The following is a 25,737-nucleotide window of genomic DNA, read 5'->3' on the forward strand; positions in this document are numbered from 1 at the left end:
ATTGGCTACAGGTTTAAAACTAAAATGCTTGCTCATAAAACTCATTATTTTAATGTGAACATATTTAATATCCCATGTTTCCCAAAAGTCAAAATTCTGCCAAAATATTTGTTTCTGTTAAATGCTTTGTCTTTAGTAACAAAAACTTCCTTTCCTTGTTTATGAGATTGAAATAAAAAAGTTTTAAATGGTAGTTTTTATTTAAGGTAAACCACTTTTAAAAATTTAAATATATATATATATAATCCAGACTTAACAAAAATGTAAGCTTTTTCTTCATCCATATAAAGGCAGTAAACATCTCAAATTCTCCTTCATTCTAAAAGTACAAATTACACCACTTTTTTTTTAATTTTGCAGGCTGTACTGACTTGTGTAGAAGCATTTATTACCAGTGGATTCTTCCTAAGACTAGCTGTAGAACAGATGATGCTGACAAATATTCAGTAGACATTTCTCTTCAAAAAAAAAAAAAAAATCTGTGTATGTTATTAATTCCAAGCAGATGTTTGGCTTAAAGACTTTAGCAAACTGAATTCCAACTCTGTATTGGTTTCAGAGTAATATATGCAAGAAGAATGTTAAATGGGTTATTCTGGAGTAAAAATGTAGAGCTAAGAGTGAGCAAAATGAATGAAAAATATTTTTTACTGGTTTCACCATGAACTTGAGGCAGTGACAGTGTCATCTTCCAGCTGCCCCTATAACATTGTCTAAAAAGGAATTAAGGCACTGTTCTTGAGAAGTTAAAAAGATGAAAAAGAAGGACTCAGGTCAGGAATCTTCTGTAGAAGCTGGCTGTAGCAAGTCTTGATACAATTCTCAACAGCAGAGTTCAAATAAAACATGTACCAAAAGATCATAGAAAGATATTTTTTATATAGGTGGACCACAGAATTTTTCAGAAGGGCTGTTGCCCAGAAACTTTCAACCCAGGTTTTCCATAAAGCTGCACTCATCCCATGCAGCTTTTCCAGAAGTCAAATAGTTGTGCATGTGTTGTGCTAGCCCCTGAATAATGTTATTACATAGCCAGCTTCAATTTGAAGGCTGTATTATTTTTCATTCCTTTATTTTTTTTAAAATACATTTAAAACAGTTCTCTGTAGCACATTTGGTAAGGTGACTTTCTCAGCGTAGAATATTCTTTCAGCTTTTAAGTAATCCAAAGTTTAGAAATGTTGTTTTTTATTAATTTTGTTGTGAATGTGCTTTTAGCATGTATCCTTGAAGGGCAATAACAAGATCATGTCGCTGACCAGGGTGTTAATTGGCCTGAGTTTATTACCTTTTCACAGAATATAAAGTATGTTTTAAAAGTACATTCATTTGAAAGTCCTGTATTAAACATGTTTCTTTTTTTATCCCTCAGGGTATCACCACTTCAAAAATCTGAAGTTGTAGAAATGGTTAAAAAACAAGTCAAGGTAGTAACTCTAGCAATTGGTGATGGAGCAAATGATGTTAGTATGATACAAACAGCACATGTTGGTGTTGGTATCAGTGGGAATGAAGGTCTGCAGGCTGCTAACTCTTCAGACTACTCAATTGCTCAGGTAAGTCATTACACTGCAAAATACTACGCTAAAATATATTAGAATATGATTAATATTTGCATGTGTATGTTTTAATTGTATGTTTGTTCATTTTTCATGTTTTTTGCAGTTCAAGTATTTGAAGAACTTGCTGTTGGTTCATGGAGCCTGGAATTATAACAGAGTAGCTAAATGCATCTTATATTGTTTCTACAAGAATATAGTCCTTTATATTATCGAGGTAATTTTACAGTACATTAAATGTAACTTCTTGAAAGTAAAATCTTAAATTTTGATCTTTTGGTTATGATATATTATATATGATTTTTAAAAGCACTTTAACTGTAAATAAATACCTACTAGAACTGAATCTTGACATTTTTAATAAACTGATTAGTATTATTCTTTTTACTTTAAAAAAACACAGTTGTTTAAAAATGCATAGCAAATATTAAGTACTAAATGCGTTTCTAATATTGCTAGCTTATTAAAATGCTGTACATGTAACATCATTGCAGTAATTAAGGAATCCAGTTGCAAGTTTGTCTTAAATATACCCAGCGATGCGTGTGCTTCAGCTCTTCGCGCTGGGACTGTCGGGGACTGTCGGGTTCGCAATCGGAAGCCCTTTGGAAGGTCTCTCTTGCACTGCAGGGTTGTTGCTGTTCAGAGCACTGCCCAGGGTTTCTACAGACAGGTTTCCTTCCACTCTTGGGCACCTTTCACGTGCTGAATGGGGTGACCGTGCATCCGCAGGCTCCTGTTCAAGAACAGGGATACTTTCCTGAAAGTAGCTGACCTAGTTTTTTCACCTGGGATCTTAAGGAGTGAAATCTTGCAAAAAATACAGTGGTATGAGAGGACTGTGTTGTAATAAATGTACATTTATTGTTAGGTACGGTTAGAACAGAATGTATAATGGTAGTTTTCACTCCCTTCATGACCACACAGAAATCACAAGATTTTGAACATATTTTAAATAAATTTTTAAAGCTCCTCTCTCCCCTCCCTTACTTTTCTTTATAATTGATTCAAACATTATATTCACAATGAAACTTCAGGGTTATTTTTGAAAATCTTGACCATGAAATAAATTTTATAGATAGTCTTACATATTTTTTACATTTATGGGGTTAACAGATACCCTTTAAATTTTCATAGTTTTTTAAAACATATTTTCAAATTAGTATCTTAAACTTGCGAAGTATATTCAGTTTTACTGGAAGAAAATGACCTATTTCTGTTAAACCTGATGTAAACATTAGATTAATATTTCCAATTTTGATACTTACTTATGTGACCTTACTTGTTGTAATATTTGAAAATACTTTAATAATTTTTATGTACAAAAGTTGTATCCCAAAGAGTGCATTTTTCTTACCATATTTTTACATTTTCTATATTTCCTCTTTTTTCTCTCCTTACTGTGTTATTACTGCAAATAGATTTCTATTTAAATAGCAGCAAGTTAAGTGGATTTAGCCTGTTTAGAAAAATATAAATTAGGAAGCTATAGAAAAAGCAAGTTCACTAAAGGTCCTGTTTTGTGTAGAAATGGCAGACTTTAGATGCTGTATTTCAAAGGCTGGGTATCTACTTACATGATCAGACTTCCAGAAATGCTGATTAGCTGTAGCTCTAGAAGTATTTGAAAAAAAACAATATTAATGTATACTTTGCTTATAGAAAGCATACAAAGGTTGGCTTTAAAACATATCAACTTATTTTCCTTAGATTTCTGTCATTGTCACCTGAAAATATATTGTAAATTTTTAACTTAAATCAGATGTAAGTATCCCACTGCTTGTATTTTTGAGAAAGTTAAATGCAGGGTACAGAGATCGTAGCCTAAAGATCTAAGGCTTTGATTTTATGAACAGGTAGTCTCTTCCTCCTGAGAGATGGAAGGGCAAAGAGTTCATTTTTATATGGGTTGTTATGACCCCTTATATATATATATAATGCATGCAATCATTTTGCCATATACACCTTCTCTGGAAGACAAAATAAATTCTACTTGAATTCCTGTATACCCCACGTTTGTCAGCTCAGAAAACTTTTCAGAGACGTTAATAGCTCATGTCAATACTGTGAGTGAATGGGCAGAAATTCATCATTGAATGTCTCCAGAAAGGACAACTGCCAGTCTTGAGTCTCTCTTTTCAGTTTTTTTGTACAGACCAGGCGTGGGAGCAGAGAACTCAATGAGTATTTGTAAGCTGCTGCTTAATATGCAGAAATGCTACATCAGGAAAACTTCTGTGAGGCTTTTGTGGCCACACCTCCTCTGTCTTGGAGTTTAGAAAATAGTACTGTGAAAGGCATGTCTGGAAGTTACTTTCAACAAGTTTCCTTTTATTTTGACAATAACTAAAAATACCTACCTTTACTTAATAGATACGTATCCTGTTTTTAAATGTCTGCTCAGTACTAATCAAGAAAATAATAGAAAATATCCCATCTAATCTAAAGTACAGCCTTTATCCTAGGCATTCATGGGCTGATATGAAATTGATGTAAATTGGTTTCTTAATTCAGAAAATGGTAAAGCTCTATAGTGATACTCAGGCACAGTGAGCAGTGCTTATTGGCATTTAAACTATTCATGAGAAATTCAAAGTGATCTGTAATAATGTTTTTCTACTCTGTGTCTTGATGCAATTGCTATTTAAATATGGGCCTCATCTTTTGTATAGGACTAGTCACAATGACTTGAGAGATTATATTCTGATGTATCAGTCTAAATTACAAGTGAAAACTCTGAATCTCTAATAAACCACTAATGTGCTTTATTAAGCCTGTACAGAGCATCACACCTCATGTAGGATAAGCCTATGCAAAGTCTCATAATTATTTAGCTGTCATTATTTTATAAAGGGAATTGAGACTGATCTCATGATTGAGAACTCCTTTGTGGATTGTTTTTTTTTTTTTGGTTTTTTTTTTTATAATTACCATTACTGTATACACTCTGTCATTAAACTACTCATTTTATGAAGTCATGAAAATCATCCTTTGACATCAGAGGAACAAAATTTTCCTATTCCTATTTTGTTATATTTCCTATAGCAAAACTCATTTTGCTATATTACTAACTAGTAATAATGTAAAATAACTGGTTCATATTAAGTAAAAAGGATTTACAGTTTTTAAAAATCAGAAGATTTGATTTTACCCAACATGAAACATCAAATGAAAGAGTAAAAGACCAAGACAAGCAGAAGAAACAGATGTGTGGAATTGAGATTTAAATTTCAGTCACAGATGTTTAAACATGGCTGTTCATAGCAATTGAAGTGATACTATGAAAATAATTAATTTATTAAGTAATTGGAGCTGTAATGACTTTTTTTATTCCATAAACTTTGGATGAGGAAGAGGTTATGTTTCCCCTTCCCCCAAGCTGTTCATGTCCATAACTGGAATTTACCATTTTGTTCCTATTTCCTTTGCCTGACATATCAGATGAATAGCCGTGATCATATTGAGACCCACATAAGGCATAACCCAAACATGAGCAGGCTTCTAGGCATACTCACACTGGGTCTGAGCTGCACAGTTCAGCTGCTGTGGTTCACTCTGCCATGGCTTACTTGAGGTGTGCAAACTGCACCAAGTTCAGTTTGAAACACACAGCAGAAAGTGATTGTGCTCATGCCCACATTTTGACATTACATGGTTGGAAAACTTAGAAATAGAAGGGTCTGTGTTGCGATCCATCTCATTTTAGACAGGCTGGGGACCTAAATCTTTCATTTTCAATGGAAAATTTTGTAGGCATTGAACTACTGAATGGTCTGAATTTTCACTGCCTGTTCACATACATAGTCTAAAATACTTTGTAAGAGCACCAATCGCCTGTCCTTCCGTAAAAGGGAGCTGGATTAGTAATTGAGTTGTTAAAGTAGCACCTATACCCTAAGAGAGAAGTGTTTGAGTCTGCTCCTAAATTACTGTCATGTCCAGCATCCTAAAAACTTATTTTTCAGGTACAGCTGCCTTCATTGTCCTTCATAACTAGGATGAAACACACTTGTCTGAATAAATTGTACTTGCAGAGCAAGTGTTTCTTGTCACTGTTAATAATGTAGCAAGCTCCATATTAATTTTTTCATGTAGGGTTAAGAGTGTAATTTTCTAGGGCCCAAGTTTCAGAAGTTTAGGCAAATAGGTGGGTTATTTTCTTCTCTTACAGTTCGAGGTGAGGGCTGTATTTGTCCTTTGTCTTTTCTTTCTCTACCTTTTAGATATTTTAATTCTGAGCCATTATGGCTTGAGCCAGTTGTTCTTAATGTGAACATTCAAATACTATATTGTAAATAATATAAAATTAATGGTTCTGCTTAGATACTAAAGTTGTTTTGTCTCTTAAAGTTAAATATGTGGTATTCCACTAAACAATAGTGTTTCTACTGGAGACTACTGCTTTTAGCCACATTGAAAGATTTCTTATTCATAGACTTTTTTGATAGATTCCATAAGAACTTCAGAACTTAGAGATGCTACCAAATTTCATCTCTCTTTAGTTTGCATCTAGGCCTCTGACCAAGATATATTCCACTCCCTTATTACACTAAAATGAACTAAAATGCCTATAACTTGTGTGCTTTCTTTAGAAAAAAGTAAATGTTACTATTTCAGGAAGTCAATACTATACCTTAAAGGATTTCTTTACAATTTTATACTAAAACCGTTTTCAGCTTAAATACCTTGAAAATTCTAATTTAAATTCTGTACAAAATAAGCTGAAAGCAACATTCCATTGCAAATTAAAATTTTATTGCTTTTTAAAAGTCACTCCAAAACATTTCCGAGTGTTGCTTAACATAATTTACCTGTAAGAGCAGGCAACATGTGGAATAGATTCAGTGTATGTATTTAGGCCTTTCATTTAAAACTAGCATTTTATAACACTTCACCTCCTGGTTAAATCACAGTGGAAAGTTAATGTCTTTTCCATATACTCCTTGGTTATGAAGGGTCAAGTCTATATGTACTTGTGGTCTTTTATTTTCTTCCTAGAGAGTGATACTTTGCTTAACTCTATCTCAAATTACCAGCAATGAGATGTACACATTTATGACCAGCTACTGAGTCACATATCTTCCACCACCCTAACCCTTTCAAATCAATACTTCTAAAATTTACTCCAGTATTTGATACAAACAAGGGGGGAAAAGCATCAATTGTACTGATGTTGAGTGCGTAATTATTCTGTAATGCACAATTCATTATGTACTCATCTTGCACCCTTACACTCAGCTACTGAGAAGCTGCTGCCAACAAATTCATCACAATTAAATCATAATTCGTATTTTGAAAGTCAAAAATAAAAATACAAAAGATATGCTAAAAATCTGACTCAGCTGAAATAAAGTAATTCCATTGTCTTTTCAGTTTATAGTCTGAAAGGTTAGAAAATTGTGCTTGTTGCACTTAAATCTACCAAGGTATACAAATTTAGCATTATAAGATTTTGGAAAATTCAGGGTATTCTCTCTTTCTGTATTGCAAGCTTGAACAGTCATTACTTTGTATCCAATCTTGTTTTAATAAGTGTCCACAAAAAAAAAAATTTACTCTTATCTGTTGAACAAATAGCAATTTTGGCTGGATTTTACCTCCCATTTTTAGTGTTAATAGTTGCCAAATTCAAGAGGTTTTCCATGTCAAAGTACTCACAAACATGTTCAGGCATTGCAACACATGATTAAAAAAAAAAAATCTGAGTTTGGTCATGGAATCCAATCACCTGGAGACAATGCTGGCTACATACTGATAAACATACATATTGATTGTAGCAATTCATGCTTCCTTAATGAAGTTCAATGAAATGTGAACTGTAAGAAAGCAGCATCTAAAAATTCAGTTGTAAAACATGGGTGTTAAACAGAGCAGAATGTTCCGATGACTTTGACTTGTCTTACCTAAGAGCTTTTGTTTTTCCTAGACAATATAGTTTCAATGTAACTTATTAATAAAGATCCATCAGATGTGCAACTTCTCCACTTTGTCATTGAACTAATTCAAGGATGAAAATAATAGGAGAAAATAGATATACTGCATGCTGTGCTGAAAAACATTAGAAAATATGTTATCACACATTTCAAATTAAATATCTTTTCTTTTAACCTTTTAGCAAAAAATGATTTAAATTATGCAATTAAAGAGATGTCTGCTTCCCTCTCTACAGTACCCTGTAGCTGAGTTAGTGGTTCTTAACTAAGTAGTTCTACTTTAGTGCTCTGGTAAAGCCTAATCCTTTCATGAGTAAGGATTATTGGTAGTTTTAAGTTCCAAACAGCAGGTTAATCAATTAATTTTGTTAGTCAAGTTTGCTAACAATGGGATGTCTATGACCACTAGTCTGTAGGTTCCCCTTCTACCAGCCCATATTTCTCAGAATTTTTATTTCATTAAGAATTCAGTGAGCTTGAATCACTCTTAAAACCTTAAAGAACCTGACGTTTCTTCTGAAAATAGTAACCTCCTTTGAATGTTTCCCTATTTGCATGGAATTGCTCACATATCTGACTAGATTGCCCACTATCTATTCTTGATTGAAAGTTGGGTTTATCATTAATTTTTTCATATGGGTTTAAACCAAAACATTTTCAACTGTGTTATAAATGTGTTGTAGGGGTATCCCTTTTTGCGAAGCTGAGGAAAAACCTGTTTATTGTACCTTGCAAGACATATGAGTAATACATGGTTCTAATCTTTTGCAGGTCTGGTTTGCATTTGTCAATGGCTTTTCTGGACAAATTCTTTTTGAAAGATGGTGTATAGGTCTTTACAATGTGGTAAGACAATTTCTGTGCCTTTAGTTACATTTAACCATGAATGTTTCTTGAGTAAGCAATCTTTAAGCAAATCCTCACCTCTAAAGTTTTGCGATTTTTTCTTTTTAAACCACCTATTAGATGTTTACAGCAATGCCTCCTCTAACTCTCGGAATATTTGAGAGATCCTGCCGAAAAGAAAACATGCTGAAATACCCTGAGTTATACAAGACTTCCCAAAATGCACTGGACTTTAATACTAAGGTAGATCTTTGTAAAAATTAAACATAAAGCAAAAATTCATAGGAATTCAGTATAGTTACCCTTTTTGTTCTGTGCTGCTCATAATTAAAAATTGAGAGGATTTTTATTGCTGCTCTTTTCATGTATACACTTGTCAGTGAATGGTACAAATCATATACATATATTTTCATTTTTACCAAGTATGGAAATGAACAACAAGGATTTCATTTTTTCCACCCTTTTTTATTTTTTTTCTGATGGTAATAAAGCTGTCTTCAGTAGGCAGAAGTGATTAGACCTGACTGTCACTGGGCTGTATGTATTTGTACTGTTAGATGGAAATGGATTACTGAAGCCTGTGGAGAAGTGTTGCAGTGGACAATAAGAACTGTCACTAGATTTGTAGAGGGAGGGACATGGTACTATTCTTTGTCAATTTGGAGTTGTGATTTTATGGTTTAATTTTGAGTTTTGGGAAAAAGTACTTGGAGTCAAGAATGTGTCAATGTGGATCAAAAGGAATCTGAAGCTACTTCTTGTGGGAAATGGGTGATGTTCAACTTAGAGAGACTACCATAAGTAGTAGTAAAAGAATGTAGGACTCTTTAATGCATAAAATACACAAAATTTCTACAGCATTGCCCATAAAAATCTCTTTTAAAAAAACTAAATTAAACTTGTGCCTGAATCTGTGATTTCATGAGTATTTGACTTTTCTGAAAGATCTTCTGATTTTATTTTTTGTTAATATAATTGTGACATTTCAAGTAATGTCATTTTATGTTGAACTTGGGGACATTTTCAGGATATCCTGGAATTAACAATGCCTAGGTGTGATGATCTGTAGTAAATCTGCAGAGCTGATACAGCATACTTAACTCTCATGTCTGCGCCACTTGTGCTATATTATATAACTGGCGTTACCCCAATATACATATAATTATTTGTCTAAACTGTCTTTATTCACTGAAACAGATGAGATTTTTCTCTTTCTTCCTCACTTCATCCCTTCACCTACAAAAGCCAGCCTGAAACTTGTAAGGACACTTAACAGTGTCTCTTGTGTCCCTGTGAATGCTTTCCAAATATGAGGCTTTTCATGGTCCCATAAATATAGACACTATTGTGCTGTGATAGTTTAAATAAACAGTGTAAGTATGAGTTATAATAGTTGTTTTTAGTTTTCTGTTTTAAAATAAGCTTTAATTTTTTTTTTATTGCACAGAGGTATTGTTGACTTAATTCCCATACAACATTCGCTATGAGTAAATGTCTACAAACTCACCAGCTACAAAATTCCCACCTATATAAGTTGAATAGTTGGTGTTAAAGATTTGGAAACATTACTGCCTTGAATATTGATGCAGATATTTGTTATGGTAAAAGGGATCAAAGGTTATGAGGTCATGACAGAGGTTAAAGGATTAGCATAGGACAAAAAGAATTGGTCAGGAAAATGGAAAAGTAGAACTAATTTTTCTTGCACCCACCTGTGCTTTCTGTCAAATAAAAACTTCTGGTAATGACATAGCAAGAAGGAGAGACAAAGGTTAATGAGTAGCACAAGTTTAAATCTGCAAAGTATTAGAGTGTAAATTGGACCATGCAACCTAATGTAGCTGTATAATCTAACAAAAGACATTGAGACATTGTGGAAAATGTGAGACAGGCAACTTAATTTCAATTGTTTGAACACCTTAACACTCAAGATACGCAGCAGTCAGTTACAATAAAAGCCATAACAGTCAAAAGCATTATTAGTGAAAAAATGAATATTGCCATACTGAAGGAAATACATATTGAAGGGCTACATATTTTTTATTAAGTCTTTTTATGTCATTATGCAATATATTATGGAAAGCATTAATAGAGTGTTTTTTCTTAAACTTAATACAATCCTTTGCAGAAGGCGTCTTTTACAAATGAAAATAAGTTTGGAAGTAAAACTTCAATTGTTTAGCAAATACATTAAAGGAATTTTAATATGATCAAATTGTGCTCCTCAAGAATGGAGTATATAAGGAAAAATTTAAGGAAGAAACTGATATTTGTGCTTTTTAAATTCCTTTGTGTGGGGAATATATAGGTTAGGCATATGTGTAACTCAGGTTTTAATTTTTCTACTATCTAAATTTATTCTTATACTAAATGCAAATTATAAAAGCTATAGCCCTTTTAAATTCCTTTAAATTTAAGGAAATTCTCCTACACTTAGAATGTAGCAATTGTTCCAGCTGTCTAATTTAGTTAAATTTTTCTGATGATATTCCCATATTTTTATATTGTAATTTCCCTTCTGAATTGAAATTAAAAAGAGGAGATAATACACACTTTTTTTCAAAGCATAAAAATAAACAAATGACCCATGAAGAGCTAAGAGGCAGAAAGTGCCTGTCAGTTATATTACTTCACAGTGGTGGCCTAACAAAAACACATTTTGTGAATCTAACACACAGATAAAAAGAAAGGTCAGGGTTCACAGAGCTAGTTTATGGCAAATGGTTCTCATGGATTTTCTGTTTTCTCTTTCGTAGGTTTTCTGGGTTCATTGTTTAAATGGCCTCTTCCACTCATTCATTCTGTTTTGGTTTCCACTAAAAGCCCTCCAGCATGGTAAGTATTATGAAAAATAAAAATATAAATGTTTAAAAGCACAAAATTTCTAGATATTATCTTTTTTCTAAGGGAAGATTTATAAATAATAACAGGTCAGTGTGATTAAATTTCAAGACACCATTTCTAGAACTGAACCAGATGCCATATACATAAAATATTTTATATAAGATCTGTGTAAAAGTAGGAATAATAATATGTACCTATACATTTAACTATCTCAATAGTGTTCATGTAAACTGAAACGAGATGGAGAAAAAGAGATTGCTATTTAATTATGCTATTTTTTGTAAAATACACTACCACAGTAAATACCTACACGATCCTAAAACGCTACGATCCCTTGTATTGTCTCTTATATTTTGTCAACATTTAGTTTTATTGTGCATACATTCTGTCCTGTTGGTTCAAGGCCATACTAACCTACTAGTTTATATTTCTATGAGTAGGACTGTGGCAAAGGAACAGTGGCATCTTGGACTGCTCAGTCCTGTCCATCTTCTAGTTCAGCTGTTGTATATGCTTGAGCTGCAGAAGGAAGTGGGGTGGTTGAGAGGAAAGTGCTGCTAATTAAAGGAAACTTGAAAGCACTGCTTCCATTTTGTGGGAATGCTTGGGGCTGGAAGAGCTCTCATAAAGGTGGGGTTTTGTTTTGTTTCTAGTTTGTGGGGAGACAAAAAAACAAGTGTGTACCTCGCAGCTTTTCTGAAAATTAGTGTCTTTTCAGTTTTGGTGATGTAGCCAAGCAGTCTGCCCTGGCACAGGGGACAGAAATGTTCTCATGGACCTTTGAAACTGCTGAGACTAGCGGCTCAGCTCAGCTGAGTAACACCTGCTTATGCACTAAAAGCTTGAGGGGAAAACACTCCATGACTCCTAATGGGTAAAGGGAGGGATGTAGCAGCCTGTTTTCTCTGAAAGGCCACTCACATCACATTGAATGTGAGTTCAGTGGCAACAGTTTGCATTGGAGAGGTTTAGACGGCCCAGGAGGAATGAGATTCCTAAAATGCAAGTGCATACTCTAAAACCATCATCTCAAATTCAAACTGAAATTCCTGTTCAAAGCTGTAGCCAATCCATGTGAGAGATTTATGCATTACATCCTGGATAGGCGTTCAATGAGTGTCTGTGGTGATGCAGAGTAGAGTTGTGAATGGCAGAGATACCTGTACAAGCACTTGTGAGAGCTCAGCCTTCTCAGCCTGCAAACCCTGGACTAGAACTAGAACTGTCTTGCTGGCAAGTGGCCTCTGTGAGTCTGAACAAATTGCCTGCTACCTTCCCTTTCTTTGCTAGAGAAAGGATGGGTGAGGGAACAGAACTGGGATTTGGGGGAATTGTGTACATCGTGAGGTGATACAATCAGTACCTAGCATGGGTCTGATGGTGCTCAGAGTTTTGCATGAAGGAGATACAAGTGCAAAAAAAGAGATACACTGTTAATTAAATCACTGGTGTCTGCACGTGTGAAGAGGAAAGGAAAATAATGCTATTAGTTTCCTAAGGAGTACCAGAGACAGGAACTTCAGAGAGCAGGTCCCTGGTTCCACCTTCTCTTAACAAAGAAGAGGTACAGATAGGTCCTAATACATAAAGGTACAGCTCAGCTTTGTGCATTAGAGTGCTGAGTTCCAGCGCAGTGACTGGTGGAAATACACTTAGCTGCCTGCCTGTTCCTCTGTCTTATTCTCATTATGCTCTTTACTGCTAGGTATGTATTGTAAAGCAGTGCAGTGCATATATTAGCAGGTAGTTATTAGAATGTTGAAAAACAAATCTTGAAGATAATTAAAATCTCTTGGAGCCCTTCTCTTGGTCAAATTCTCCTGTTTAGTCATAGTCTTGCTGGTCCGCCTGTTTCTTACCTGTAAGTAGAAAATTTCAAACTGCATATGTCATAGTAGAGTCTATCAAGAAATATGGGATCAGAGAATAAGTATAGATTTGTAAAAATTGTCAGAATTGGCTCCATGGGACCTTACCATTGTACAGTACACAAAATTTACAGTCTAGGTACTGTCATGTGGGTACAAAAAGTGACACATAAATCTTCACAGAAGCTTCTTTGGATGCAACTTTGTCAATATAATGGCAGAAGCCAAACTTATATGTACTAGTAGATTGCTCCCTCTTTTGTATAATCTTTAAAATAAGCTATGGTCTCAGCTTTTTTTTTTTCAGGCTTCAGCTCCTGTAGTCCTTCTTGGTGTGCTAGTCTGTCCAGAGAGAAAGTTAAATAGGGGAAGTGTCAGAAATGCAACAAGTATCACTAGAGCTGATGATGCTGCCATTGAGGGCTCCTCATCATGGAATGGGAGACAGCTAGGTTAAGGAGGACTTCTATCCTAGTATTTTTATGTGAAGTTGTCCCCAGCTGTCTCTTCCAGAATATCAGTAAATGCATCATTTTTTTCTGTGTTAAACTGTCTTTGCAAGTCTTGAAAAGCTTTTAAAGAGGAGCATTCTTCATCCACAACCAAAATGGATTTAATTTCAAGCATATATAAAGATGAAATGGAGGCTGGAAAAACATTCAACGCAAATATGAAAACATACTTAATTAGCAGTGTTTAATATACCATATGCCAGCTGAGATAGTGGAAAATAAGTGTTTCCAACTACAGGCTGTTTTTATCAGCATTTATCCCCATTTCTGTCATCTTCCTCTGTCCAGCCTAATCAGAGGAGTTATAAATCCATCCCTGATTTCCCCCCACAGAGAAATACCTTTATTCTTCTCTTTCCTCCAATACAGTTTTTTTTTAAAAGCCTTCTTTATTATTATTTTCTTTTTTCATTGTCTTTTACTTTTATCCTTGCTTACTACATACACAGCATTTTGATTACTCCATATAATGCAGTAAAAAGCAATATCCCAGTGGTTAGAACCTCTACAGCAGAGTGTTACAGTTTAGTTGGTTTAGTTGCAGTGTATGAACAACCTTGAGTGCTAAAAGCATTTCAAAACTGAACATGGGAAACTGCAGCCCCCCCAATACTTTTAATTGAGAATGAGGAATTTCCTCATAATAATTCAGTTGTTGATTATCCCATGTCTAAAAATAAATTTGACAGAACTGGGATCAGAAAGGCCTATGCTGTAAAAATAGTCATGAAGTTCTGATAAATAATGGAAAATTCACTGCTTTAGAATCTTAAGCTTAGGAAGCATGTGGTTTTTATGAAAATACAATTTTTTATGAAAATGCCTCTCTTGAGAGCTCTGACTCTGCATAACTGATGTGTGTGTGTGTTTTCATATGTGCCAAATGGATATGTACTTACATGAATCTACGTATTTGAGTTGGGTAAATTTTGAAAATTTTATGAATGACAAGCATCTCAAGAACTTAAACTGAGTATATTTTGTATTCTTAGTGAAGCTGAATTCAGAAATATGGATAAGAGCAAAGATATGTTTCCATACCAAAAATAACAGAATTCATGAAAATCTGACTCTAAGCTTTCTGCTTGCTTACATGTTATAATCAATATATACTATAACCATTATATTTCACATCTTTCTGAAGATAAGATTTTATATCTCTGATATTAAAAGGAACTCTAATTGCACTGCTACTGAATTCAAAGCTGGTCTTTTTGGGATATGGTGTCACAGAAAGTTCCTGTTTCCTGCATGATCCCAGAAGTCACTGAAAGTTTAAGAGCACTAAACATGATACAAGTCATAGTTCTCTATTGTTCACTGCAATTCAAGATGAAATCTCTTAGTACCCTGTAAAAAGGGCTGCCACCTCTTTTGTATCAAAATTAAGATCATATATAGTTCTGTTGTGGATGTTTAAATGTTTTTATTTTTATCCATTTCCTTTTCCAGGTACTGTGTTCGGCAATGGCAAAACTTCTGATTACCTGCTCCTGGGTAACACTGTATACACTGTAAGTCTACACTGGCTCTAACTATTTTAAAGATAATGCTGATACTATTGTTATTAATTCTATTCATAGAAGACTTAATTCAGTGCAGTGCCATAAGAGTAAGAAATGGCTCTTGAATGACTCTTTGAGAAGATTTGGAGTGCACTTTGTGTTCTAATTCCAATTTTTAAAACAAAGCAGTTTAAAAAAGATGCAAAAGATACATTTGTTCTTTACTGTTAACTCTCTGGTTTTTTGAATAATGGGAATTATAATTCCCTAATTAGCATGCTTATTAATTTTGTTTAAGTTCTTGCACTAGAGAAATCTCAGGTTGTTGATTACAGAAGTGGTTTGTGGATTTCTAATGTTACAATCCTGTTCTCTCTCTCTTAATTTATCATAAGGCCTTAAAAGAGGCATTGAGCCATATTGAATAAAGATTGTGGGATGGCTTTTCAGAGGCAGTCAAACCACCAGAAATACACCTGATCCATACCTAACAGTAAACTTCTGTTGCTCTCACAGATAGTAGTCATAATTGAGTTTTTTCATTTTAATCTTCTATCTCCTAGAATAAATTAGTAAAGCTAAATATGTGCTTACTAGATATGAATGTTACTCAATAGTGGGGTTTCCAAGATCTTTCATAGAAGCAAAATTAGGTTTATGCTTATTGTCTTCTGTTCTTCAGTGTTAAAAGTTCAATTAATTTTTCAGGTTCCTCACTGTTGGCAGGTACAAAAAAGAAATTAATTCTTTCATTAAAGTAAGGGGTCTGTAATACAAATTTACATCAAAAACACTTATTTGGGGAATAAGGAAACACCATAACTGAAATAAAAAGAAAATTTTCTAGACACATGCTAAAACACAGGTCACAATGCTGCTCATATGTCACATTCTGCAACTGCTTCTCAACTAGGAGAGCTGAAACTTGACCATCTTGAGAGGTTAATTTCTTGGTACTAACCTGCAGAGTGGTCAAGAATTTCCCAAAAAAAAACATTTTTCCTTCACTTCGGGTTAAAGGCCTGGGGAAATCTAGAAGCTGCAATTGATGTTTTCCTGCTCTTGCACAGGAATTCAAGGAAATCTGGAACATACGTGATTTTTGGAGAGATTTTCAGAATTAGGGTGGAGAGTTGGTTTTGTTGTTTTTTTTTAAATCTGTTCATGTGAAGTATATGAATAGTAACAGTTGTCAGTCATCAAAATTCTGAGGCTAAGGTAATTCTCATTCCTCATACTGTTTACAATGTGGATTTCAGATGCGTGTAGTCATCAGTTCTACAAAAGTCAATAAGAAAGGAATTCAGAAGTTGATATAGTTTAGTTTCTTTGGATCCACAAATAAAATTCAGAAATATGCAATGATTCATAATATGTCCTGGAATTATTTCTTTAAACATAAATTCCAAATAGGAATAGAGTGCTGTGAAAATGTTTGTATGACCATTTCAGAGAATCTTTTTTTTAAAGAAGCTCAGTCTTTATACAGAACACCAGTTTGAGTTCTTGCTTCCTGGGTAGGATTTAGTGTGCTGTTGAAGCAGAGGAGGGAGCAATAAACCCCATATCCTTGAGGGAGTGGCTTGTGGTGATTTTGTTAGGGGTATCAGATCTGATCCCATCACGGGTCAGTAAAGGCTCTATACTCACACTGTGTATCTCCTTTTCTAGAGATCTGCAGTGTTTGTTTTGTGGATACATTTTGTCTATGCAGCAGCAATGTTTGATCTTATCCTGAAGGATGTTTACTTCTCTTATGACTGACCTAAGTAGCGAACAAGTGTACCAAAGGAGTTTGTTTGGGTTATTTTTCCATAAATCTTTTTTTTCATGCATCCAAATACAGAACTCAACCTGGATAGACCAAGCAAATTAGAATACTCATAATCGTCCTCAATTTTCTTCTGATTAGATTTCATACATGTTTTAGATAATGAAATTGTGGTGATGTGACTTTTTTTTTTTTTTGGTCCTTAATAGCACAGTTGAAACAGGAAATTTCAGGATTTCAGAATTGAAAGTATAAGCTTATAGGTGAAAGCTTTCTGGCAGTATTTGTATGTATTTGTATCCTTCTGAGCACCAGACAGAGTGAAAGATTTAACTAGTTGCTTCAGCTTCTAGTTGAAGTACATTTCTTATGAATTTCTGAGGCTGCTTGAAGTTCGATACAAACAAACGCACTGACAGTCAGTGCTGCCAACTTGTCCAACAAACTAGAATTTAGACTATAGCTGTTAGAGTTGGAGTTTGGTTTTTGTGACTCCTTTTTTCAACCTCATGTTGTTCAGATTACATGTAAAGCAAAACTTGAGATACACATTACGAGTGAGTTACAACATGTCATAACTATTTCTCTGGTAAACAGAAAACTTGCTTGAATGAATTTCAAAGGAAGAAGATAAACATTTTTCCTGGATCAACTCATCCTTGCTGTGGGATTATAAACTTTTTCCTCCTGTTCATCTGTAAGCTAAAATGGAGCATGTCCTACAAACATGATATTTTCAGAGACTGCTCCGTAAAAAGTATAAAGATAAGAAAAGGATAAAGATAAGAGGGAAAATGAAAATGACATAACAGACTTACTCAACATGTTATTTGTATGCACAACATAAGTCTTATATTATCAACATTTAACTCCTGGGCTTTTCAGGGTTTGGTACAAATTACTTATTTACTAATGAAGTAAACAAAATATTTGGTTGTTTTGACTAATGTAGACTTGAACAATTGCAAGATTTCAGTCCAGCATCTATGTCTTCTAAATCTGTCTTGGTGTAGAAAGTTGTAGTCATCCTGTCTGTAACTAGAGAGTCTTTAGTCTCTACTGAAGAGGACCACTACACTTTCCACAAACCTTTCTGTGTAACCAAAATACCATCAATAAAGATGCAACACCTTTGTAAGAGCCAGACTTACAGAGTTCTAAGAAGCAAGGATAAGATTTCTAATGCAAAATAAGAGTTTTCCAAATCAAGGGAGTGGCCATTATTAACTAAGAATGCTAGTAATTCTTAATGTTCTATTATTAGCTTATTACTGGGTTGTATCCTTAAATCTTGTAGTAGCAATTTACTTTTTCTTGTCTTCTCCTGAAAGTTTAACCAAACTAAAAATTTCCGTATGTTAAGATACCCATATTAAGAATCCTCTCTCTGTCTTTCTTTCCTGAAGTTTGTGGTTCTGACTGTGTGTTTGAAGGCTGGATTAGAGACCTCATATTGGACTTTGGTAAGCAAATGTCTTTACCATATTCTCAAATGTTCTATGAAATATGATGGATGAATAATTGTATTGTTTTCTTCTTACTTGTTATATTTCACCCTTTAAGAGTTTGTCAGTCTCAAACTGTGGTTACTGTGTGGAAGGACAGAATATCCACATACAAAAAATAATGCTCAATATTGAAAATTACGACAGATGTAATACTTAAAATAGAAAAATCAAATTGCTCTGGACTTACTGTAACTGAATTTAAATTGGCTTTAAATGCAGTAATATTGCTGCTGTTGGTATCATTTTCCTTTAAGAAATAGCTAACTGAAGTAGTAGAGTTAAATTAATACAAGGCATGGAAATTTAATCCCATATATCAAAGTAGCCTTATAAATACTAGGTAGCAAAGATCTTATTTTATTTTATAATGCATCTGTGATAATTGTTCTTTTTTGGTTTGTTTTAACAGTTCAGCCATATAGCAATCTGGGGAAGCATTGCCCTTTGGGTAGTGTTTTTTGGAATCTACTCTTCTTTGTGGCCAGTCATTCCTATGGCACCAGATATGTCAGGAGAGGTAAAAATATATTTTAACTAACATCCAAATGTGTGAAAAAAAATTGTTTCAGTCTGTAGTACAGACCTAATATTTATTGGATCCTTCTGCTAACTAGAGGAGCATATGTCATTCTGTCTTTTTTACCTTCAATATGGTAGCCATGTTTATTTAAAATATAATCAATTTTCACTCTTGTGAAAATGGAGCTCAGCTAACAGGCTGTGAGTATATGGTCTAATGAGAAAGAATAGACAGGTAAGCTGCTTTTCAGTTCTTAGGTAAGCTTTAATTTTCTAAAGAAAAGTCTTACCAAATGCAGTTCTCAGAATTACAGTGCTTATTTTTCTGGAGCATTTTTTTATAATGAAGTAACCAGTAGTAGCCTGCTGGATAAGGCTACTTTAATCTTCAATTAAAGGCTGTTAAGGCTGTTTTTAATCTTGAATTCTACAAATTTTCCAAGTACTTCCATAAAATGCCTCAAAAAAATTTGAGGTGCTATAACATTGCATGAACTGCTTATCATGCACACTTTCTTTTTGATTAATGTGCTTCTTGGAATACATTATTGTAATGTATCTTTAACCTTTTGACAGTAATTAGTGATTTCTCATTCATTTTTAATTGCATTTGTGTAAACCTGCTCTGAATATTCCAGATTGGATTGAATCTGTAAAAGACGCTTATTTGCTGCCTTATCTGATTTAATTGGAACTGCAGTCCCAAATTCTCAATACCATTCAGTTCCAGAAACATCTGAAGTATAAATTACCCAGACACTAATGTCTGCTTCTGGGCATGACCAATACCTCCTGAGCTGAGAAGTTCGATGTGCATTCTCAGTGGGAATCAGAAACTGAGAATACCAGCTTGTGTCAGAAGGGTATTCTTCTAATGGTTCTCAAAGCATATCAACTAAATCAAGCCTTACATCAGTAAAAGAGTGAGTCCCTTTAACTCCACCACCACTGTGATATAATTCAGCACTTTAAAAATGTGTATAGGATGTGGGAAATGTAGGCACATATGTCTTGAAATTAATTAAGACTCATAAATCCAACCTCCTATTTAAACAGTTAGAGGAAAAAATAGTATACAGGTATTTCTGTAACTACTACATTTTCATGGAAAGCAGTGTTATCTTAAATACTTGGACACCTAAGGAAAAAAAATTTGAAAATACACCATTTCTAGCTGGTTTTCCTCTGTATCATAATGTCTTACCTATGTATATATATATAGATCTTGTACATTACCACATTGCCTCCACTACTCAAAACTAATTCTCTATATTATTGTAAATTAAAGTAATCAAAGCTATTGTACTTCAGCATTTTTCTTCATATATACTGTATTTTATAGAAGAGACAAAATGTTTTTGGAATTTGGTCTTTTTAGAGATTTTGTAAGAACTTTATGGCTTTTAAGATAGCAGAACATTTATGTTGATAAGCACAGTGGAAACAAAATGGTGTGTTACACCTGGTATGATGTAAGGGTGGATACTTCACTATTGAAATAACAATGTTATAGTTAGTACATTTTCAGACCCTGAAGTTACTGTGAAAACACCAGTTTTTGAGGGAGTGTAATTCCTGTGATCTTCTAGAAATGGTTCTTCATTAAAGAGATCTAGCTGTGACAAAATAATACTCTTGAGGTTTGAATTCAACATTGTGCCAAAGTAGTCTGACTTATGACCTAAAATCATTTATTTGTTGCGATAAAACTTTATCTGTACTTGAAACAGGCAGTCTTATTTTGTTAGTGTGTTTGCTTATGCATGTATGTGTATATAGTAGTTTTGATGTGTGTATGTGCATGAAGTTGTTCAAAGGGGGGGGTGTTGTTGACTGAGGTTGGTTTTATTTTCTTTCTAGGAATATATTTGAATGTCTGTGATGTCAGAATAAAGTCTTCTAAAAGCATCACAGGCCACTGAAGCTTGTGTTCAAAACTCTGGTCCAGCTTTTTGTGCTGCACTCTGTGTGGCTAAAAGTCCTGTTGATGCATACTACAGCTCAGACTGGAAGCAGGATTTTTGTAAGCTTTCCTGGAAGCCCCTCTACTGATTGAATGGTCTCTGACAGGGCATAATTCACTGAGTTTCTCTGCAGCAAATCAGGCCTTCCAAAAGTATTGAAACTAAAAGATTCATGGATTTATCTATGCAAAAGATTGTGATGTGACAGAAACAAATCCATATAAGCAACTCTACTTGCATGTGCAAGTCCTGCTTGTCTGATTTCTTCAAAAAATTTCTCTGTGTGAGTCAGACTTGAAAAATTCATCCAACTATACTTGGCAAAAGTTAGAGTATGTCAAAAGCTGACATACTGCTGACATGTCTGCTTCTTACCTTTTTAACCATTTTAGCTGGTATTATCTGAAAAATTGTGCTGAAGGGGACTTCAATGCAATTTTTTTTCCCCAAATGTGTTCATTAAAAATGCCCCTTTTTAATAAACTTCAGATTTATAAGGATATATAGTTATAGGTTACATAACTATAGTCCTTAGAAAGTTTAAAAGTATTGTCTTTCTTCTTCTTAGAGCTGGTAACAATTCTGTCTTAGTAGGTGTATAGTCTTTCCAGTCTGTATTCTTGACATAATATTCGTCCAACAGTTAAGTTCTGGCTAGATGATATCTTCTACAAACATATTTTTCATGTCTTCTTTGAGATAGAAAAGCACTTAATGAAGCATTCTAGTAAGGATTTGGTCTTTCTTCATATTAGTGTCATGAAAATAGTAAGATTCTTCCTGCTTATTCCTGGTTCTGTTCCAAGAAAATAAAATTCTAGTGCTCTTGAAGGGGAGAGAAAAAGCATGTGGAGGTGATGGAAAACTCATTCATTGGATGCAGAGGAAGGTTTTAATCTAAATATTTTGAAACTAATTTTTTGTATCCATTCCTATAAAATATTAGATTCTGATAAATGTATTTCAGTGAGAACACAGCAAGGTAATGACTTGAGAAAAAATTTAGTTGTAACAGAAGTCAGTTCATGCTGCTAATACTCTTATGTTTGAGCACTAAAGCTAGTGGCCCAAAGTTAAAGCATAAGAGTTGTTGGTTTGTGTTCATCTTTTACCATCCAAGCATCATCCAGTCACTTACTGAACAAAGAAACAAATATATCACATATTTTTGCAGGTTTTTCTGACTTTTTACACTAATTGTTTCCATCATTTTGTGTATTGTTCCAGTTATACAGAAGATAATTAAAGTTGTCTTTTACATATAGGTTGCTGTATGTTGGTATCACAGAAGGAAAGATTGCAGAATGCTGTGCTCTAAAAGAAAATAGAGTGAAATGAAAAATTAAGACAGTTACAGCATTTTTTCTCTGTTGTCTAGGCCACTGAAACCCCTTTCCTTGACATGTTCCTAATAGTACAATCACGTGTATTTCTCTGTCTCTCTCTTCTGCTCTGAGTTTTCCCAGAACAAAAATACACAGGGCCCCCCTTGATCCAAAATGTCCAGTTTATCTAGCGTGCTGAGACAATTCTGGCCCCAAGACCATTGTTTTGTGGTTTTTCAAGACTGGTAGATCTGCACTAGGCCAACTCACCCACCTATACAGTACTGTTTCTCACAGTGTGGGAGCTACGTGGCTCTCCATGGTACAGTAGTCCTAAGTCCTGTAAGTAGTGGTAATTTGTTGCTAAATAGGTAGTGCACCAGAAGAGTTGCAGTTTGACTTTTGAGTCACATGAGTAAGGTATCCTGGCACAAGTGTTCTTCTGATATGAGTTAACTGGTAGTTCTGTAGCTGATTATCTCTTAGAGATTGATAGTAGGTGTCTTGGTTATAGTAGCTTTCCATATTAAAATTCTGAAACCAGTTACATCTTGCCAACTTTAAAACAGTTCATGTTCCAATTGCGGGGTTTTTTCCTCAAAGAAATAAAGTTCCAAGTGAAGAAAGGTTCATTCATTTTCACTGATTGATGATGTTCAGATAAAAACTGTCAGTTCACTATTGTCTTTTGGCAGACACAGGCTAGAAGGAAAAATGGATGAAAACTACAAGAGAAGCAATGGGCTTTATGAAGCTGAAGAAAATGGAAAAATAGGCCATAAAACTGAAGAAGAATATGTGATAAAAAGGGGTGATAACCTAAGTAATTAATTATATAGTATAGTAGCTGTAGCTAGTTGAGGTACTGTAGCAAATCAACTTCATGAGTCTTTTAGTAGAAACAAGACACAAATATTTTATCATTGATTAAGTGGAACTTACTGTTTACTTTCGTATTATTTTGCTTATACTTTAAAATCACTCATTTAAAAATTACTTTCCTTGAGTTTATGCCAAGAATTAGGGACTATATTCTTCTAGTCTTAGACACAGATCCTAAAAAACTAGGAATTCAACTTCTAGCTGCTTATAACAAAATATTAAAATACCTTTTCTGCAAGGAGGATTTTGGTAGTAGTCGCAAAACACTATTTCTGTGAGAAGGAATGGGGATGCACAGCTTATGAGAGAGAAATACTGAAAGCATTTCAAAAGCTTTCATTGATTTTCTAACAACTTCGCATCCTCTCTAGCATAGTCTTTATTATATTACAATTTGCATTGCATCTGCAGGAATGCTTATTCATGCATTTGCTTTCTGTCGGTACTGTCTAGTATGAAAGCATGTGAACAAGGAACTTTATGGGTTATTTTCTTAATATTTTACTATTTTACTTACTTAATATTTTCTTTTTACAGTAAAGACTGTACTTTTAAATATAAATGCACAGGAAAGAAAGCAAAAATAAAACAACATAAAATTCTTTGTAGACATTTTTGGCTTAGGTTTAACACCATACGTTTTGATCCATTGTCTTAAACAAGTTGCATTTAATTTCAAAAAAGAGGTCACTACAGAATAGAAGAAAATTTTTATTGTGGACTTGAAAGAATCAACTGCCTTGGTCTGTCTTTCTACTACATTGATATAAATTAGGTTGATACTTCTATGTATAATATTAACAGATAATTGAAATATACTTCCAAAATATTTTAAACAACTTTCAGTATTTTCTGTTTAGGCCAGATGAAGTTTGCGTAAGTTTTTAAAAGTAAATGCCGAGTCTGTATGTATTTGATAAGGTATTTGCTTTGTAGGAGTATTTTCCTTTTCATTTAAACTCTTCAATACACAGAAAACTGTTCTGTCATACTGAACAAAATGGATTTTTTATCCTCAGGGAACTGCCAGAAGTTTCCTGTTGTCAATGTTTTGTCATATTTAGAGGGGAGTTTTATCCCAGAACACCTACTTCCCTCCCACAAAGTACTCACAGTTAGGAAAATGATACTTGTTTGTTGACTAATGAAATTTCTGTGACTTAAATCAGCTAATAAGAGCAGCCTCCATTCATGTGTCAGTAAAGCTGCAAGAACCTTCCATTAGTGCTTCTATCCTTGCAGTTAATAGGTCTACTTTTCCTTTAAGTTCTCTTTAAAAAAATCTGACTAATTTTTAAATTGTAAAAATAGATACATTTCTAAACAAATATGGTTATCTCTTTCTTGAAAAAAGCTGGCTATGGTCTGAGTTGCAAACCTGTAATTGAGGAGGGGTGAAAACAAATCAATCTGTTGTATATTTCACACTAGTAAAGCTCCTTGTTACTGTTTTGTGCTCTGAATTGTTAAGCCTCTTTTTTTACACCTATATGATTAATAAGATAGCTTATAATAATAATACTTTACTTGAATAAGAAGTATGACATTGATACTAAAGCAAAAGTTCAGTACCCACAGAACTTTTTAATTTATTGTTGTACTGTAGACAACGCACTGTAAAGTTCTCCAGAGCACCATCTGTTTCTGCTCTGTCTGACCCAGGGGATTTATAAAACTACTGGCGGAAATTGGAGTTAAGGTACAAGCATGTATTTTACAGAATTTAAGATCATTTGATTGAGGTTTGCAGAAGGCTTGTGAAAAACAGTAATATTTCTTTTGGGAAGATTTAACTGCACTGTGTAGAAAAGGTGTATTACAATATACTATATTGACAGCAGTGGTTTCTTAAATATTGCTTCTCTCTATATTATGCCAAGTATCCAGGCTTATATGAAATCGTGTTTATTAAAATATTAGATATGCATCCTTTAATGCCTTTACTACATTGGATTTTTTTACACAAAAACACCAAATAACTTTTTTGAAAATATCATTTGCCAGATAATTCAATCGCTAACGGACAGGTCTTCTCTAGTAAGATGTTTGTCTAAAGTTTGATCCAAAAGTGGGAATTGGTTTCAGTCTAATGTAGAGCAAAGCCTACAAAGCAAAGTATTTAGCATAGAATACAATCATAGAACAGTTGCATGGGTCTCAGGAGGTCATCTGATATAATGCTTTCGACATGACACCAAGTTGCCCCAGACTGTGTTGCTCCAGACAGCTTTTGAGTGTTACCAAGAATGGAGACACTACAACATTTCTGAACAACCTGTGTCCCTGTTCAGTCACCCTCACAGTAAGAAAGGTTCTCTTGATGTTCAGATTCAAGTTTTAGTTTGCACTCCTTGCCTCTTGTGCCGTGACAGGGCTTCACTTGAAATAGCCTGGCTCTGTCTTTGCACCCTCCACTCAGGGTGAGAGATCCCCCTAAGCCTTCTCTTAGGCTATAGTCCCAACTGTCTCCGTTTCTCTCCTGTATGAGAGATGCTTCAGGACACTGGACTAATTTCAGTATGTTTGTGTTTCTTGTACTGGGGAGCCCAGGACTGGCGACTTGCCTAGGTCTTGCCTAGGTGTAACCTCATTCGTGCTGAGTAGAGGGGACCTGCCTTCCCCTCTGCTGGCAATACTATGTCTAATGAAGCCAAAAGATACCATTCACTTTATTTGTCACAAGGGCCCGTTGCTGGCTCAT

The 25,737-nt window shown here is 34.3% G+C and overlaps 1 protein-coding gene across 6 annotated transcripts in view; it reads left to right on the forward strand.

The window, feature by feature from the left end:
- Positions 1-25,737, forward strand: part of ATP8A1 (ATPase phospholipid transporting 8A1) — a 103,964-nt gene that overhangs the window by 60,115 nt on the left and 18,112 nt on the right. For all 6 annotated transcript variants that reach the window (XM_053940202.1, XM_053940203.1, XM_053940201.1 and 3 more), the window contains 8 exons: positions 1,373-1,556; positions 1,666-1,776; positions 8,264-8,338; positions 8,459-8,581; positions 11,095-11,173; positions 15,015-15,076; positions 18,245-18,301; positions 18,756-18,863. In XM_053940202.1, coding sequence (XP_053796177.1) covers positions 1,373-1,556; positions 1,666-1,776; positions 8,264-8,338; positions 8,459-8,581; positions 11,095-11,173; positions 15,015-15,076; positions 18,245-18,301; positions 18,756-18,863 — 799 coding nt within the window. The remainder of the gene's footprint in view (positions 1-1,372; positions 1,557-1,665; positions 1,777-8,263; positions 8,339-8,458; positions 8,582-11,094; positions 11,174-15,014; positions 15,077-18,244; positions 18,302-18,755; positions 18,864-25,737) is intronic.

The sequence above is a fragment of the Vidua chalybeata genome, chromosome 4 (assembly GCF_026979565.1).
Source record: "Vidua chalybeata isolate OUT-0048 chromosome 4, bVidCha1 merged haplotype, whole genome shotgun sequence".
In the NCBI taxonomy this organism is placed as follows: Eukaryota; Metazoa; Chordata; class Aves; order Passeriformes; family Viduidae; genus Vidua; species Vidua chalybeata.